Here is a 17,105-nt window from a genome sequence, read left to right as displayed (position 1 = left end):
GGTCACACATTCCGCGGTGAAATAAATCTAGAAAATACGGTAACTCTATTTATTTATGATATCTAAGATATTAACGTGAGGAATATGTCTTCATACTGCACTGGCAGCATAAAAAACAAAATCCTCGGATTAATAATTAAACATATAGAATATTTTAATATGATCATTGAAAATATAAATATTCTACCGAAATATTACATCTCCTTCCGACAATGCAAAGATAAACGTCACGAATGTAAGGAAGGCATCACGAAAGGATTAAAATTAAATGATCTGCCAAGTGTTGTGTGAAAAATTAGCAGTAAAAGATTTAGCTGAAGATTTACTGAAGGATTATGATATTTTAATGAAAAGAAGCAGCTTGGCAACTTTAAGCATCAATCAGAAAACTTGCTAATACAACTAGAAAATAACAAGATGACCTGTTGTACAAGGTAAACAATATCACAAAAACTATGTTGCATGCATCAAAATGTGATGCTAACGGATTTGCAATGAAAAACTGTGGTCTAATAATACAAAAATATGACAAAATATGAAGCAATGGCGTCTACTATATAACCATTTCAACGAACAAAAAACTGTCATTTCTTGAATCTCAAGCTGATGCACCACTCCAATCACCTGAGATGCTAATGCCACTACTCTTAGCCAGATTAGGGGGTTCTGTACAATCCACTCCGATCTACAATCTCTAACTTGACTGCCCTACTATAATATCAACGACAAAATGGAGATATGTCTCATACCGACTAAAACAAAACCGGCACCAGAGCCATCTTGGATTTCCATCTAAAACTAGATTATGCCGAGCATCAGATTTTCTTTACAACAAAGGCTTGAAGTTTTCTTCTAGGGTATTCACAAATTTCAATAGAGTCCCAGATAGTAGTTAGCCCACCTGGTGAAGATCATCCCTAATAACAAACTGCTTTGTTTGGCATGTTTCGTGAGTCTTCTATGAAAAGTAGATGGGGAGAGGAAAAATTGTAAATTGTAATACTTTGACACGGCACCTCATAAGATTCCATTAAGTACCCTCTGGTAATAATCATATTGCCGTGTTCTCCATGCATCTAAGCTGCTACTGATCAAAGAAAGCACCAAGGAGACGCATTGCTATTTGAACAACAATTAAACAGTTAAAATCCAGCAATATTTGCTATGAAACTACCATAAATTTGAATAAACAATTAGACCTCTTCTGTAAGGCTTAAATTAAATCTCTTCCTCAAATTTTGAATTGTTCGAGTTCCTCCCCTAAAGCAAGGGAATCCAGAGTCCTACAGGCAGAACCATAGATTTAGCAATGAATTTACCTAACAATTTTCTTGCTGCATAAATTCAAGAATCACCGAGGAAAAGAGATTATCAAACTAAATAAAATGAGCAAAAGTTGTGGTAATTTGGACTCTTAAAGCCAAAATATGTTTGTACTTTAGGTTTCCAAACAAGAAATAAATGTTCATTAGGGAGTTTCCCATGGTATATCCTCTTAGTTTTTCAGTCAATGAATCTCTTTCTTCTGCTCATAAGAAATAAGATCTTTGTTTAACCAAACATCACTAAATAAATATCATGTTACCTCACCCCCACTAAAATTTCCATTCCATGTACTTGTTGGTTGGTGAACTTGATTTGGACAGTACAGGATATCTGTTTCCATAACAAAGGAATATTTTTGTCTGATTGAAACATAAAACTTGGACAATTTATTCTAAACCAATAGACATTTCTGGATATGTAGAAAACTCAAATCATGAATCAAAATTTTATGCCTGACACTGTTAGAAATTAGCATTCAGAGTAAATTTTCAGACCAATACAAACACTAGCAATCCCCACTAAAGAATGACTTAATTTTATTATCTTTGGTGATTGCCTTGCATCTTGTTCAATTGACAAATAAGATATATGCTGCCAACCAAAAAAATTGGGCTTAAATAGCTTGACAATGATGATGATTATAGGCAAACAAAGAGAAATTTGATTCTACTAGGAAAATAAATCATATTTTATGCAGAAAACTCCTTGTTTTAATTATCTCAATTCTAGCATATATTTTCATTTCAATTAAAAGACAGCCAACATAGAAAAAAAATGTAACCTAGTTACCTAAAGGATATATAGATCTGACAAATAGAGTTACCCAGCTATTTGAGGGACACTGTTGTCAAAACAGTTATATTGCAATTTGCAACCACTTGGATTTAGCAATATGGAATTTGTCATTGTGATATACATGATTTATCATTGAAATCTAAGGCCATATTTTTAGTCTTACCAAATACCAATATTACTTGTATGTTGTGAAATAAGAAGGGTCCAGATGCTGGGCAACAACCAAATGAAGCAGTCAAAAAACAAGAAAATCTGCTTGCATTTTAATCTTTGGAAATACAAAAAATGTAAGTTTAAGCTTTCTTTTCCCATACAAGGAGAACAGAGGTTACGTGAAATGGCCAGTTTGTTGGGAACAACTGAACAAGTATATCTAACGCTAATCCTGGTACTAGCTCAGTTATTTTAAATCTATCCAATGCTAATCCTTGTACTCATTCAGTTACTATAAATCCACATCAATGGAACTATGGCAGTTCATGAAGAAATTGGTTAACAGCCCTCTAGATTCTATAAGAAAATTTCATAGCTCATATTAGCAAAATAATTTGGACAGATAGAAGGACAAGTTAAAATATTAGAACTAATCAAATCCCAACATACTGTAAATGCCAAAGAAACCCTTTCATTCAATAAGAAATGCTCTCCTTTCATGAACATAAAACAACAAAAATATGGAATCTTCTTACATGAGAAAGCATCATATGAAAAAAAAAGAAAAGATAAGGAGCACAAAAAAAAAAGATCCTTAAACTAAAGAAAGCTTATGTGAAAGAAATATCTCAAACCAAAGTAGGATACAAAAGAAAAAAGCCTGTCCATGTTACCTGCAACATCTCCACAAGAAGAATTATATGCTCAGCATGCTTACGGCAAGTGAGAAAACCTTGGATACACAGAACCTGCAGAAAGCATGGATGAGTAAATGACGACTACAGTTGCAGTGGAGGCTACTATCAACAAAGAACAATGTTTATCACCTTAAAATAGTCGAAGAACTCACTAGGATTTCCTTCAGCATCAGAGTCCATCACCTGGCATCAAAGGGACATTGTGAAACACTATAAAAAAAAATGATGTAAGTAGATTCTGAACATAACTCCAATTATCTCACCTCGAGAAGCTCGCGAGTTAATTTAAATGGTGCACTCTCAAAATTTACACTGCCAGGAGAGTTAGATAGCATAAAACCAAAATCAATGTGAATAATGTGCCCTTCTTCATCCAATAAGATGTTACCATTGTGCCTATCTTTCACCTAAACAATCAAAGTGAATAGAATTTATGTAACTACAGTATTCAAATGTTTGAGCAAACATGACAAGCTAAATTCAGGAAAAACTTGAAGGAAGTTGTACCCAGGAGTACCTGAAGCAGGTAACATAGTATTGAATATCCTGCCATGCTTTCAACAAAATTTCTCTGTCAAGCAACCAAATAAGAGCAGGATAATAAGTTCTATTCTCCAATAAGAAAATCCAGTAACAAATAGCATATAAGAGTTTACAAGTAACTGAATCTATATGTCCTACAGAAATGCCAAAAATGAATCCCATAGAAAATGTTGATAGCACATGCAAGAAATATCATACCAGGGGACAGATTCATGTCACAAATCAACTTCTCAATTAAGCACTTATAATCAAACAAAATTGAAACTTTGAGAATAAAGGTGAAGATGTAAAGCAACCTGACATTTGCGTAGCAATTGCACAACACAAGTGAGAAAGCACTATCATATTAGTCGCATACTAAAGTGACTTTAAAGCATCTAGAGTTGTAACAAACAAAAAAATTCTAAGGGACAATAAAAGAATTGCTGCAAGTATCTTATCTAAAGATGTAACTGAGAGCATGTACACATAAAAAGTGATTTGTCACAAAGAAAGTCATAATTGATCAATTTTGATGGTCAACCAAACAAAAAAATTAACAATTGAGAAACTTGAATACCTGTGCAAGCCTGAAATTTGATGAATTTTCTCCATATTTAGCTATGAAAAAGTCACGCAAACTTGAGATATTAGGGAATCTACTCTTTATTGAATGAATTGAGGCCTGCAAAAAAACCATAAAATATTGAGAATAGACAAATTTATCTATACCAGGAAAGAGATAGCAATAAGTTCTTAATGGAGAGAAGAATCACCGTATCAGGGATAGTCTCAATTAGTGCTGTATAAGAAGATGTAACAAGAACCTCATAAGGTCTTAACCACAGTGGGAGACCAGCCTCTTGGTATATATCTGATATTAAAAACACAACATTCTAGTAAAGAGTCAAATCTTATTATCAAGAAAGAATAAGATGAAAATTTTCAGAGATCTACTTTAACCATGTATTCCATTTTTTAAATCACTTTTAAATGTTACAAGAGTTCTTTGGCGTACAACTTAGGCCCAATCATAATCACATGATATAGGCTTTTATGTGAGAATGATGTTTTGTCTTATAATTTATTATAAGATCAGTATAAAGAGGTGAAAAGAGGGAAGAGGTAGATAAAGGATAAGAAGTTGGAAGTTAATAGTGATAATCATAAGATGGTTTGTAGGTTTATTAAGCATAAGATTCCCTGTGTTGAATGTTGAAGCAGAGAAAATTGCCTTCAACACTTAAATTTCTCAATAAGTGAAAGATGGTCACGTGGTCCAGAACAAGTGATTCTCACATAGTCAAATAACAATTGGCAGTCTTACAAAGAACTCAAAGACAAGACCCCAAATAGTTACAACTGACAGGACCACAAGTAACTTTATCTTGGTTACCACAACCCTCACAAACGATTTAGATTCCCATACAAAATAAATTAGGTTACTTAAAATTTTAAATAACTAAATAGAACTCAACCAAGGTAGATGATTAGCATTCCCAACTGAAAAATCAATGAGAACGTTACAAGATTATCTCATATCAAATACCACCTTAACGCTTATTAAATTGCCTTCAAGTTTATTAAAAGTAGAAGATACATCACAAAGACACAAATCACTGACATTTATATACACACACACACACATCAAGTGTCCATAAGGAAGCAAAAAAGCTACCTCGACTTTGTTATAGAACTGTTTGTGCAAACAATCATTTCTAATAGTAAAACATGTAATCTATACAATCAACTTGAAGGATAACATGCTCACAACATCACTTGTGCAAAAGGATAACAACATCATGATTCCTTTGCAGTTTGTATATCTTAAGGATAGCCCACATCCTTAAGAAATTAGCAAGAATCCAATGAAGGAAATTAAGCAAAGTTGTCAGCATCTTCCTTTGAAATTAAGCAAAGCCTAACCATTGGTCACAATTCAAAGTTTCAAACAAAATCTTCAGCATTTGTAATTACCATAGAAATGTGAAACTAGTTGTACAGCTAGGTGCTCCTGTCGGCAGTCATCTCCACTCTTCACAATTATCTATTTACTTGAGAAAAAAGAATTAGGCATGGCCAAGTAGAAATGTAATGCATCAATTATTCTAAAAAAAACATAGCAATGAAAAACAAATTAAATATAATCATTTTCAATGCATCAACAAATACTTGAGTTGCAATGTTTATTATGGGCAATGCATAACCTAGTGGATTTTAAGAAAAAAAAATATAATATAATATAGCAATCAGTCAAAAAGACAGTGTAGTTTGTTGGACACTTCCACTAATGTAATAAATCAAAAAATCAGATCCTTATGAATTTTGTCTAAGTGATCAGGCCATAGATTCAAGGTTCACTCCATTATTATTTATGAATTTCCAAATGACCTGTTAATGCAAATCACATTGCAATCGATTTTACTTCAAGCTTACAATATCTTCTAACTGATTTAGGGTCTTCAGGGGAAAACTTATGCCCTCCAAAAGATTATCAAATTTATTTAGTCTCGATATATGTCTCAAACTCAATTAAGGAAAGTTCTTTCATCTGCCACACTACAACACCTTTCAAAGTAGTAGTCTAGTGCAGACTAATTTTCTGCCTCTTCCTTTTTTATACATATTTTTGCTTCTTTCCTACCCTTGAAGAGTATAGGTTCATTTGTAAAACTTCAAAACAATAGGAAACGAAGATCCCTTGGAGAGATTATTGAGAGTCTGTCATTCTTGAATTTTCTGAATTCTCACGGAAATTTTATGGTGGCACTAATATGTGCATGCACTAGGAACACTTTACAATGTTGAACGAAGGGGAAGTAATATTACATTCATTCCTTATCTCAACCCTTCCATTTATCTCTGATAAACCAATATCAAGTTCTCTGAAACAATTTACCTATCTATTGAGTCCCAATGTAAGATGATGAAGTAATATTTCTGGTGCTTCTTATCAATATAGTCAATCATGGTTTAAAATTTCGAATGGTATCAAAGTTTTGATTTATGATCGAAACAATATAGTTTCGATGTTGTATCGTGTTGTGCCAATATAATTTCGATTTTTAAATATAAAATATATTAATTAAAAATAAAAAAATTTAACCTAAATATTAAAATAAATACATAAATGCTTTAAAAAAAGGAAAAAATATGGGATCCACTCTCCCATATGGTAAATAAATAAATAAAAATTAATTATATATTTTCGAATATATATATATATATATATATATATATATATATATATATAGTTAATGGGATAATTTTATTAGGATTTGATTAAGCCTATTTAGATTATCCCTATTTATAGCAAGGAGTTGATTGAAATTAATAATATAAGTTCAATTATTAAACCCTAAGTTTAATCTCGCACCCACGACCCTGCGGGAGGTTGTCGTGGGATCGCGGCGCCTACAGTGAGCGAAACAGCAAATTTCGCCCGTTTTGCCTAGCACGGTACGAAATTTTAAACCATGCAATCAATTCTATAGATTGATTGTATAACTGAGGATCAGTAAAACTTCTGCAGTGGAAAATTTTGCTTGAGTTTCACTCTTAATTCTCCACTAGAAAGGGAAGAAAGATAGTACTAACTCACAGAACGTAAATCCCAACCAGGTAACTTTCCAAATGCTGATGACCTCCGAATTTGCTCTTTCTTCTTCTCCCAAAGTTCACCGGACAATGCATCACCAGGTTTTCGAATGACACCATCCATCAACTGTTAAATAGATAGATATTTCATTCAAGGGACACATGCAAGAATGAAGCACCAAAAGGAAAAAGTAATTGCCTTTGGTTTTGTATCCTGGGAATTCTGACCAGCAACATTAACAGGAAGCCCAGGAGCAGTTTGTCCCTTAGCTGCTGCAGCCTACCAAGGATAGCATATGCTGATGTAATTAAGTGCTCAAACTTCATATTCCTTTTAAAAGTTTGACTATAGTAGCATGATAAAACCATAAGTTCATTAAGATAGTTAAGACATACTGTTGAATAAAAAATCCTTGCTAATGAGATAAATAGACACTATATGAAAAACTAAATAGCATAGCTAATACAAGACATAACATTCAGACATTTATTGAATTAGACAGCATAGCTTATACAAGAGGACAGAACATCCAGGCATTTATCAGCTATTTCTGAGTAATCACTCATTTCTTAAGTTTTCTTTCTTACAACATCAAATACATACATCACAAATCATGATATTTTATTGTTTAATGAGACATGAAACATCAAGTATCATGAAGAATAATCATTCCACTAAAATTAAATGTCCAACCCAGAAAAAGTAGTTGACTTAAAAAATTTTATCGTCTTATTGACAATCAATTACACAAAAGTATCACTATAGCAATTCATTACACTTACAGACTCACCTTTACTTCCTCAATAGCAGTTGTGCTAGGAACACGACGATGATCTTTTGAAGCTGAAGGCTCCTGATCCTCTACATCTTCCATGTTAACCCCAGGGATTGCAGACAGATTGACAGTAATCCACTCTGGGGTTTTTTCACCGATTGTAATTGACTTGTCACGTCTATCATCCCCATCAAGAGTATCTGGTTGAATCTTCCATACTGAGTCAATCTCCTGAACAATCTTACTCTCAAGAGACAAACTAACATGGACATATTTCACTTTTGCTTCCCATAACCGAGCCATTGCTTGGTCAATAGCTCTGGAAGTTGACTTTAAGATTCCATCAGAATCATAATTACAAGTATTATTTTGACTCCACAAAGGGTATGCCCATGGAGGAGGCATTCGTAATTGTGCATCGCCATTGGCTAAGGGAATTCCTCCTCTTGAGAACTTCTGAGCATCAGTTGTCTTTGCACGACTAGGAAAAAAAATGACAACAGCACTAGTCAAAACTAAGATGAACACAAGAACATGAACCATATTCTCCTACAAGATATATTAATTACAAATTGAGCTTTGATATATAGAATAATGTTAAAAATCTAGGTTGAAAAAGTTTATGCAGTAACATCAAGTGAAAAGTATAACTGCCAAAAGCAAAGGGTCAAATACACTGACATGGTTTTAACAATCACCTTCTGACAATTAGAGGAAACTTCTAATTTGTTGTAAGTCACATTACCTGAGTGTTTCACATTTCAAGACTTCAACACATATTAGGTAAGGTGCCTTCTCCCTAGAATTAAGGAGAACAGCTTCATCCAAAGGTATATTAACCACCCGGAACATTCCCTTTCCCATGGGAAAACACACACCTGAGAAAATAGTTGAAGAGATCAATTGATAAACTACATCCACAGTTAATAGCTTCGTTTATATTAGTCTATAATTTATGAAATAAAATCTAGCAAGCAGCAAAGTACAACATTAGTACAATTCAAGAATACTCTTGGAAATATATATGAGCACTGAATGAAAGATAAAAAGAGCCCCTTGGATTAGATATTTTACAAATAAAACCAAATGTCATCATACAGCAGTCATCATATATCATAATATATTTTCATGTACACTTGATAGAATTATATGGTATGTATAGCTATAGATGATGGATTTTCAGAGGAAGAAAAATAGATTTAATTCATTAACCTCCACATTTTTGGGCCTCGGCAACATGTGAATTGACCTCAGTAAGAGACTGTCAACAAAAGAACCAAAAATGTCAATGATTCAGGAAACTAACATTTTAGAAAATGCTCAGCTGTGGAACAGATAACTGAAAGATTGTCATAAAATAACTTAACCTCTCGGAGAGCAATTTTGCGATCATCAATAGGGTATATGTCCACTAGTCCATAAGATGTGTCAGATAACAACTGAACAAACTCCAAAGAAGCATAGTAAGAACTCTTTCGACTTTCTGCTATTGTATTATTAGGTAAAGGTGGTTTGTCATGCCCTCTTTCATTATACTGAGAACCAGGGTGCTTCTGCAACACAAAGTTAAGCAGTAAGCAAGCTTCCACTAACTCCACAAGTCAACAAGATATTGGGTTCCTACAAATCACCTAACACATTGATGAAGAGAAAAACTATGAAAAGATACTGATAAATGCAATCACAACAATTTGTATCGGTGCATATCACAAAAATGAAGTAAAGTATTATTCACCAATACTCATTTTCCATTTACCAAAACAATATACTGATAATTGGGTGGTGAAAATGCAAAAGAAAATTTGTTCACTGGAAGAAAATTAAAAAAAAAAAAAAAGGAAGAGAGCAATCAACCAAATAAGTGTTAGTCAATTATCATATCCTTAAAAAGAAATCCAGCTATTGCTTCTTCTGATCTACAAATAGTAATATATATTTTGAGGAAGAACTGATGTTTGTCTCAAAGAAACATATAATATTTAAAACAACTATGAACTAAAATTAAAATGATTCAGAACAGGAAACACCCTTTTTTTCTTTCTTTTTATAATAGATGTAGTATTATGGTAATTTGCTTGACAAACTCAACATAACTTTTTCACTTCCCAAGTTCATTTCAGCAAACAGCAGAAAGCAGAAGTGGTCTCCATGTGAAGTTCCAAAAGATAAGAAACTCTACTTCAATTATGAAATATGTACATAAAAAGTAATAATCCAGGTGACTAGAAGATTATGAGTCGCTTACTGAAGCATAACATTTTGGATTCAGTCCGAAGCCATGCACATATGACAAGGTAATGGCATCAGTTCACATGGACTCATTCAACGTAGTTATTTAGTCATATCACACCATATAGATAAAGATATTGAAAATTAAATCCTTAGTAACATACTAAAAGTATAAATCCAAGATGTTCCAAATCCAGACACCAAAAAACCTCATATTGCATGTATGATCCTGTGGAGATTCATAAGTTGGATACTAAGGCTCTCGGTGTAAAACAAGAAAAATATAGACAAAGAAAATAAGTTCCACCGAAGCTAGATAATTTTTCATTGAATATTACCAATACATTAGCCTGCAAGTATTATTTGTTTAATCAAAATCCAAATGGAATGAAGCCTATATCATGTTCATTCTAGGAAAAAAATAAATGAATGCATATAAAAGAAGATGATACAAGTGGTATCTTAAGGTAATCAAAGTGAAACTTATTGCAGTTGTTATAAGAATCAATCTTTGGAGAAAAAGCTGAACAATCTTAGATATCAAAATTATATTTGCTGAGAACAATGAGATGACAAAAAGGTCACTCAACGGTAGTAAAGTTTGGCTAGATAGTCAAAATGAACAGCCAAGCATTTTTAATGAAATCAAATAGTTCAATGTCACAACAAGCAATAACTTGTGCAGCAATTGCCAAAGTAATAACCAATAACAATATGAACCCAACCATTACCTCCTTTCGGATCTTTGCACTGAGTAATTCAGAATCTTCTATAGAACGATCTCGATCCTTAAACAACCGTCTGAAAAAGTTTTCTGTTCCTGGACTGTTCTCAAAAGTCCCATTTTCACTAATACTTGAAACCTTTGATTCTTCAGGATGGATGCGGAATAACCTACGAAATGACAAAATTTCAGATGTACCCTCTTCTTCCAAAATTTCATTACTCTTGCCATCTTCCTCATTTCTATCATGGCCTTCAATTTTCTTGTCATCATGCTTCTCCTTGAAAAGCCTATGGAAGAAACCTTCCCTTTCTCTTTCCTTGATGCTTCCATTTACTTTATCATCCTCATTATTATCATTCCCAACAACCTTTTTCCCTTCATTCTTGTCCTTGAAAAGTCTTCGAAAGATATTGTCATCCTCAATGCTTTTCCTCTCTTCCTCCTCATTCCTATTAAATGAACCATCTTTCTTTTCTTCACTCTTTTCCTTAAAAATCCTGTGGAAGAAACCATCTTTATCATCTACCTCCAAATTCCTTTGGACTTTTTCCTTCTCTTCATTGACATCATACCTAATATCCTTCTTCTCGTCATTCTTATCTGTAAAAATCTTACCGAAAAAGCTCTCCTTCTCCTCTTCTTGAGCAATTACATCAGATTTTTCTTTCTCCACATTCCTCTCTCGATTTGCATCTTTCCTCTCTTCATGCTTTTCTTTGAAAAGTCGACGAAAGAAGTTTTCCTTCTCGTCAACCTCAATATTTTCACTGGCCTTTTCTTCCTCTTGGTTCTTATTAATTCCAGAATGTTTCTTCTCCTCATTCTTGTCTTTAAACATCCTACGGAAAAAGCCTTCCTTTTCATAATCCTCCACCATCCTCTCTTCTTTATCACGAAATAATCTTTTCAGAAAACCCTCTGAACTTGAAGTCAGCTCCCCATCATCATCCTTGCTATCTCTAAGAAACCTGCGAAAAAATCCATCTTTATCAGTGTCTTCTTCCTTGTCATTACTATCCCTAAGAAGCCTTTTAAAAAAACCTTTTCCAGATTCCTCCTCATCCTTCTCGGAGGACTTTCTAGAGAAAAATGCATCCCGCATTTTTGACCCCATGATAAGCTTTTTCAACAGCTTATTTTCCTCTGGAATTGCATCACTGCTGCTATCAACCCGATTGCTCCCCTCAAACAAGGGACTGGAACCCGATGTTGGTGATGATGATGATGATGCCAACGACAACAGTTTCTGCTTAGATGAAAATATCCTATTCAATACTGGGTTGCTCTTGGGGCTGGCTGGAGTGCTAGGAGGGACCGGTTGAAGCTTAACCAAGAGTGGCCACTCGCCCATCACAGTAGCAGCAATCTGGCATTTCTCCTGGACAAGGCCGATCCCCTCGTTGTCTTCAGAGTCCTCCAGCTCCGCCATGAGAAACCAGTGCACCTTAAGGGCGATCCAGAGGGACTTGGAACACGTATCAATGACGAACCTGTCAAGAGAAGGGCTCGGCTTGTGGACGAGCATGTAACAGATCTGGAAGAGGTAGCTCTCGATTCCCATAAGCGGAAGAGTATACATCCTGTTACAAAGATAGTCTCGGACACCGTCATGGTCATGCTTGTAAAGATAGCTCACCGCAATCCACTCGCAGAAGAAAGCCGAGTCGAAGAACCGAATCAGCCACCCGTTCTCCCCGCCGGCACCGCCGTTACCTCGGCCGGAGACGGGTCCCGTGCGGGTGATCTCCCGCGGAGACTGATCGAGGCTAAAACTCCTCAATCCCAGAAACCGCACCATCGCCGATCCACCATGGGATTCCAAACCCTAGCAGCGATTCCAATTGGGAGAAAGGTTCAAAATCCTAAGCTGTACCAGATCAAGTCAGACCAAAGCAAAACCCAGAACCCGAAATTTCTGAAGAACGGATTGGGATTCAGCACGAAACCGATCGAGGAGTTGGATAAATGCACGGTAAAATCTCAAAATTAACGAAACAAAAGAATCGACGTTTGGATCGTCGGAAGAAGCAAAGCGGCCGGAATTCAAATGATTTGGTTCGCCTTTTTACTCTGTATATACCTTTATATTCTCTTCCCCAGTATCGTCGTCGGCGAAGGGGAGACGGGGAGATTAATGCTAGTGCCTCTTTTTATTTTGAGTTTTTGAAAGAAAAAAAATATATTAAAACTATTTTTAAAATATATATATGTATATATATATCGCTTACTATTTTATTAAAAATCTTCCCTCTTTACTAACTAACTTTGGTGAAGCCTAAAATGAATTTACGTTAATATCTTTTTTTCTATTCACACTAAAAATAATTCCAAGGTTTATTAGTAATTCTACAAACGAAACAATCAGTGATCTAGAGTTCGAAACTCAGCTGCGGTATATTATTATGAATTTTTCTCATTATTAATTTTCTCTGTTGTTTTATATAAAAAATATATATATAGTTTTCTTTAGTCCCACATCTTAGAATTGACAACACTATGATCAAAGAAGCTTCTATAAATATTTTAGGTCAACAATGTTAAAAAATATACCTTTCTTAGTTATTTTTACTAAGATAAGTATAATATTAAATTAAATTAATTTTTTTCATCGGGAAGTCGTAAGAGTGACACTCGAAAATCCAAATAATTCGGATTTTCAAATACCCAAATAATTCAGATTTCCAAAAGTCAGGTACTTTACCCTAATAGTATTTAATGCTAAAATGTTTTAATTAATATAATTTCATTATAAAGGGTACCTAATGACTCTACTTTAGTATTTTAATGCTAAAATATTTTAATTAATATAATTTCATTATAAAGGGTGATTTCAATGTATTATATTACACACGTGATGCGTGTGCATGATCACTAGTATATATAAAGCAATGATATGCTCAGGGAAAAGCTCAAAGATAGACATATAAATTCATGACCCATCATTTCATTTTTGTAGACTCCATCATTTTATGTGTCTATTCTTGAATTTTTCATTGAGATTTTTTTTAAACATATCATTTTCATATATATATATACATATATATATATATAGCGACGTGTTTAGCTCGATTTCTTTATATTATTAAATTTCTTTTATTCTCTCCCTTTCTACCCTCTATTCAAAATCCGTGCCTTAAATTTTAATCTCTTGACTTTTCCAAATCTAAATTTCTCTCGCTCTCATTCTTTTCTTTTACCGCCGTCTTCTACTCCTGCTTGCAAATAAAGCAAAGACATTGTAAGTTAAGCATAACTTACAAGGGCGCAAATCTCTTGGTTCATAAAAAAGTAGATAAGGGGATGAACCACTCACAATTACGATCAGATCGTGGCCGCGATCCGATTATAATTGATTGTGATCCCTTTTTGAATTCACCGTTCCTACTAGATTATAGTTTGGGTCGGAGTGAGTGACTGGAGGGTGCCCCCTGCTCAGCGCTCAGCAACCTGCCAACTTACCCACTTCTAGCGGCCTCCGGCCGCCTACCCCAACCCAAATTATAATCTGAGGGGGACGGTGAACGCAGGGAGGGATCACAATCAATTGCAACCTGATCGCGACCACGATCCGGTCGCAATTGCAAGTGGTCCATCCCCTGGTCCACTTTTTTGTGGACCAGGAGATCTGGTCTCAACTTACAACTGCATGCTTGTTCTCAGGTTGGTTGGAAGCTCCCCAAATTGCTACCACAAACAAAATTGACACTGCTCTGCTTGACACATCTCTCCATTCTTAATCGTAAGTCTTTCTACTCCACTTTCTATTTTTCAACTCTGTACAATATTTTTTTATTAAGATTTATGCTACAACATGCAAGCTCTAGCTACTATAACGTAGACAGTTAGCTGCTACTGTAACGCCCCGCCCCTCCTGCTAAGGCGACGGAGGTTACTTTAACATACATACCTACTTACTACAGCCGAAGTCTTATTTATAGAAATTAAAAACTTTTCTTTTCTTTAAAATCACCATGACTAATCACCTGGACATATAAAACCACATAGCATACTTAACATGATTTTTAAGTCATAATACCCAAACACATAATTAAATGTCATGGAGTCATAAAGTAGTAACATAAACTAGACATAGTTCTTATTAAACGAAAGCAGGTCTTTTTCCTTTAGCCAAGCCACTACCACACACATCCTTCTTGCCCCTCCTGCTGCTCCCCTAGTTCATCCATTCCTTGCCTTTATCTGTGGTACAAGAAAGTAAGCTGTGAGCACTCATGGTTCAATAAGTTCCTTTCCTACTCACAAAAACCGCATAGCATATCAAAATCACAAGACATAACGCATGGAGACAAATTCATCATATCATGCAGCATATCATGGCATATCATAACATAATCGTAAGGTATCATGACATAACATAACATGATCATCAAATGCACCCTGACATATCATAACATCATCATAAATATCATGACATAATCATAAGGTATATGCAAGGTGAATTTCTAAACATGTATCATGAAAACATATGCAACATGTATTTTGAAAACTTATAATATACATACTTAAACATAATCTCAACATAAGGGGGGGCCCGGCTTGTACCACATACATAAATGTGCGCGTCCTATGTAGGTCCAAGGTAGCAAGTCTTGAACCTTACAAGACATACATACTAGGCCCGTTTCTTAGTCCATCGACCTAGGGGCACTTAGGAGCTCATCCCTAACGAGGCTCGTTTCTTAGTCCATCGACCCCGGGGCGCTTATGGAGCTAACCCTTGGTACAAGCCTTAAAAGTAAAGTAGTATGTCATACATATCATAATTCTTAACCTATCATTCATGTCATATTCATATCATGAAGAGTGCTCCTAATCCCAACTGATAGGGAAGCAACTCTTAGGCATAACATAAAGCATGTATAATTGGGCACACAACACATCATGAATTTGGGCACACAACACATCATGATCACATGCATAATTGGGCACACAACACATCATGAACTTGGACACATAGCATATCATAAAATTTGGGCACATAGCACATCATAAATTTGGGCACATAGCACATCATCATGCATAGGTCATAAGCATACATAAATGAGTATAGCAGCATGACATATTCTTATCATATCATAAAGCATTGCATGTGAGGCACATGGGAAATCATAATTAGGTCTCTAACCCTAATATCATGTAGTGACTGAAACATGTAGTTGTAGCCTAGGTTAGCAAGCAACATAAAAGCATGTGAACCCTAAACCATTATCATATCCTTTATCATAAGGAACACCTTGAGCATGTTTAGTTTGGGTTCTAAGCTTCCTAGGTCTTTACTTATATCATGGCCGAAACTCATCAAGCATCAAATTAGGTTATAAGCAACATACAAACATGCAAACCCTAAACTAATGTCATATCATATATCATAAGGAACAACTTGAGCATGTTTAGTTTGGGTTCTAAGTTCTCTAAGCTTTTAACCTTATCATGGCTGAACCCTAGCAAGCATGATTCTAGGTTACAAGTAGCATGAAAGTGTTGAACCTTAAACCAATATCATAACACATATCATGAGGAACATCATAAGCACATTTAGTTTAAGTTTCAAACTTCCTAAGCCCTTTAATCTAAGGTGGCCGAAACTTGTTAAGCATGGAAACTAGGTTTCTAGTGGCATAAGAGCATGGAAACCATAAACAAATTTCATAGCATTTATTACAAGAAACATCATGAGCATATCTAAGTTGGGTTCTAAGTTTCCTAGGCCCTTAAACTAATGGTGGCCGAAACATGTAAGACATAGACTAGTTTTCATGTGACATAAAAGCATGGAAACCCTACACAAATTTCATGGCATTTATTACAAGGAACAACATAAGCAAACTTAGTTTAAGTTCTAAGCATCCTAGGTCTTAAAACCTTGTGTGGCCGAAAGTTATAGAGCATGTAACCAAATTTCTATGCAACAAACAAGCATAAGAACATCAAGTTAGTTTCATATCATTTCATCAAGAAGGTCATGAGCATCTTAGACTTGTTTTAAACTTTCCTAGGCCTCAAATCTTAACATGGCCGAATCTTCATAAGCATGAAATAGAGTTCAAATCAACATATAATCATGGGCATATCATATTAGCTTCATATCTTATCTTAGGGAAAATCATGGCATGCTTAGTTTTAGGTTTAAAGCTCTCCTAGGCCCTTAGTTCTACCATGGCCGAATGTTCATGAGCATGAAAATGAAGTTCCAATCAACATACAAGTAGGAGAAAATGTTAACAACACCATTATCATAGAGCACATATCATAAGAACAAGG

The 17,105-nt window shown here is 34.8% G+C and overlaps 1 protein-coding gene across 2 annotated transcripts; it reads right to left on the bottom strand.

Moving 5' to 3' along the window:
- Window positions 1-369: 369 nt before the first annotated feature.
- Window positions 370-12,950, bottom strand: LOC121984198 (phosphatidylinositol 4-kinase beta 1-like). Of its 2 annotated transcripts, XM_042537019.1 has the most exons (16): window positions 10,828-12,949; window positions 9,235-9,420; window positions 9,080-9,128; window positions 8,613-8,745; window positions 7,883-8,348; window positions 7,291-7,371; window positions 7,096-7,218; window positions 5,472-5,541; window positions 4,271-4,368; window positions 4,075-4,179; window positions 3,490-3,543; window positions 3,236-3,379; window positions 3,102-3,155; window positions 2,949-3,023; window positions 1,200-1,283; window positions 370-1,119 (listed from the first exon to the last, which is right to left on the bottom strand). In XM_042537019.1, the coding sequence occupies exons 1-16, from the start codon at window positions 12,619-12,621 to the stop codon at window positions 1,018-1,020; spliced, it is 3,618 nt and encodes a 1,205-aa protein (XP_042392953.1). In that variant the 5' UTR covers window positions 12,622-12,949; the 3' UTR covers window positions 370-1,017. The 2 variants fall into 2 exon arrangements, 1 of the variants encoding a protein (XP_042392953.1); XR_006112819.1 differs by lacking the exons at window positions 370-1,119; window positions 1,200-1,283 and having other exon boundaries at window positions 3,236-3,284; window positions 10,828-12,950.
- Window positions 12,951-17,105: the final 4,155 nt, after the last annotated feature.

Source organism: Zingiber officinale, chromosome 5B, assembly GCF_018446385.1.
Source record: "Zingiber officinale cultivar Zhangliang chromosome 5B, Zo_v1.1, whole genome shotgun sequence".
In the NCBI taxonomy this organism is placed as follows: domain Eukaryota; kingdom Viridiplantae; phylum Streptophyta; class Magnoliopsida; order Zingiberales; family Zingiberaceae; genus Zingiber; species Zingiber officinale.
The sequence above is the reverse complement of the archived record's forward strand: the minus strand, read 5'-3'. Positions and strand labels throughout refer to the sequence as shown.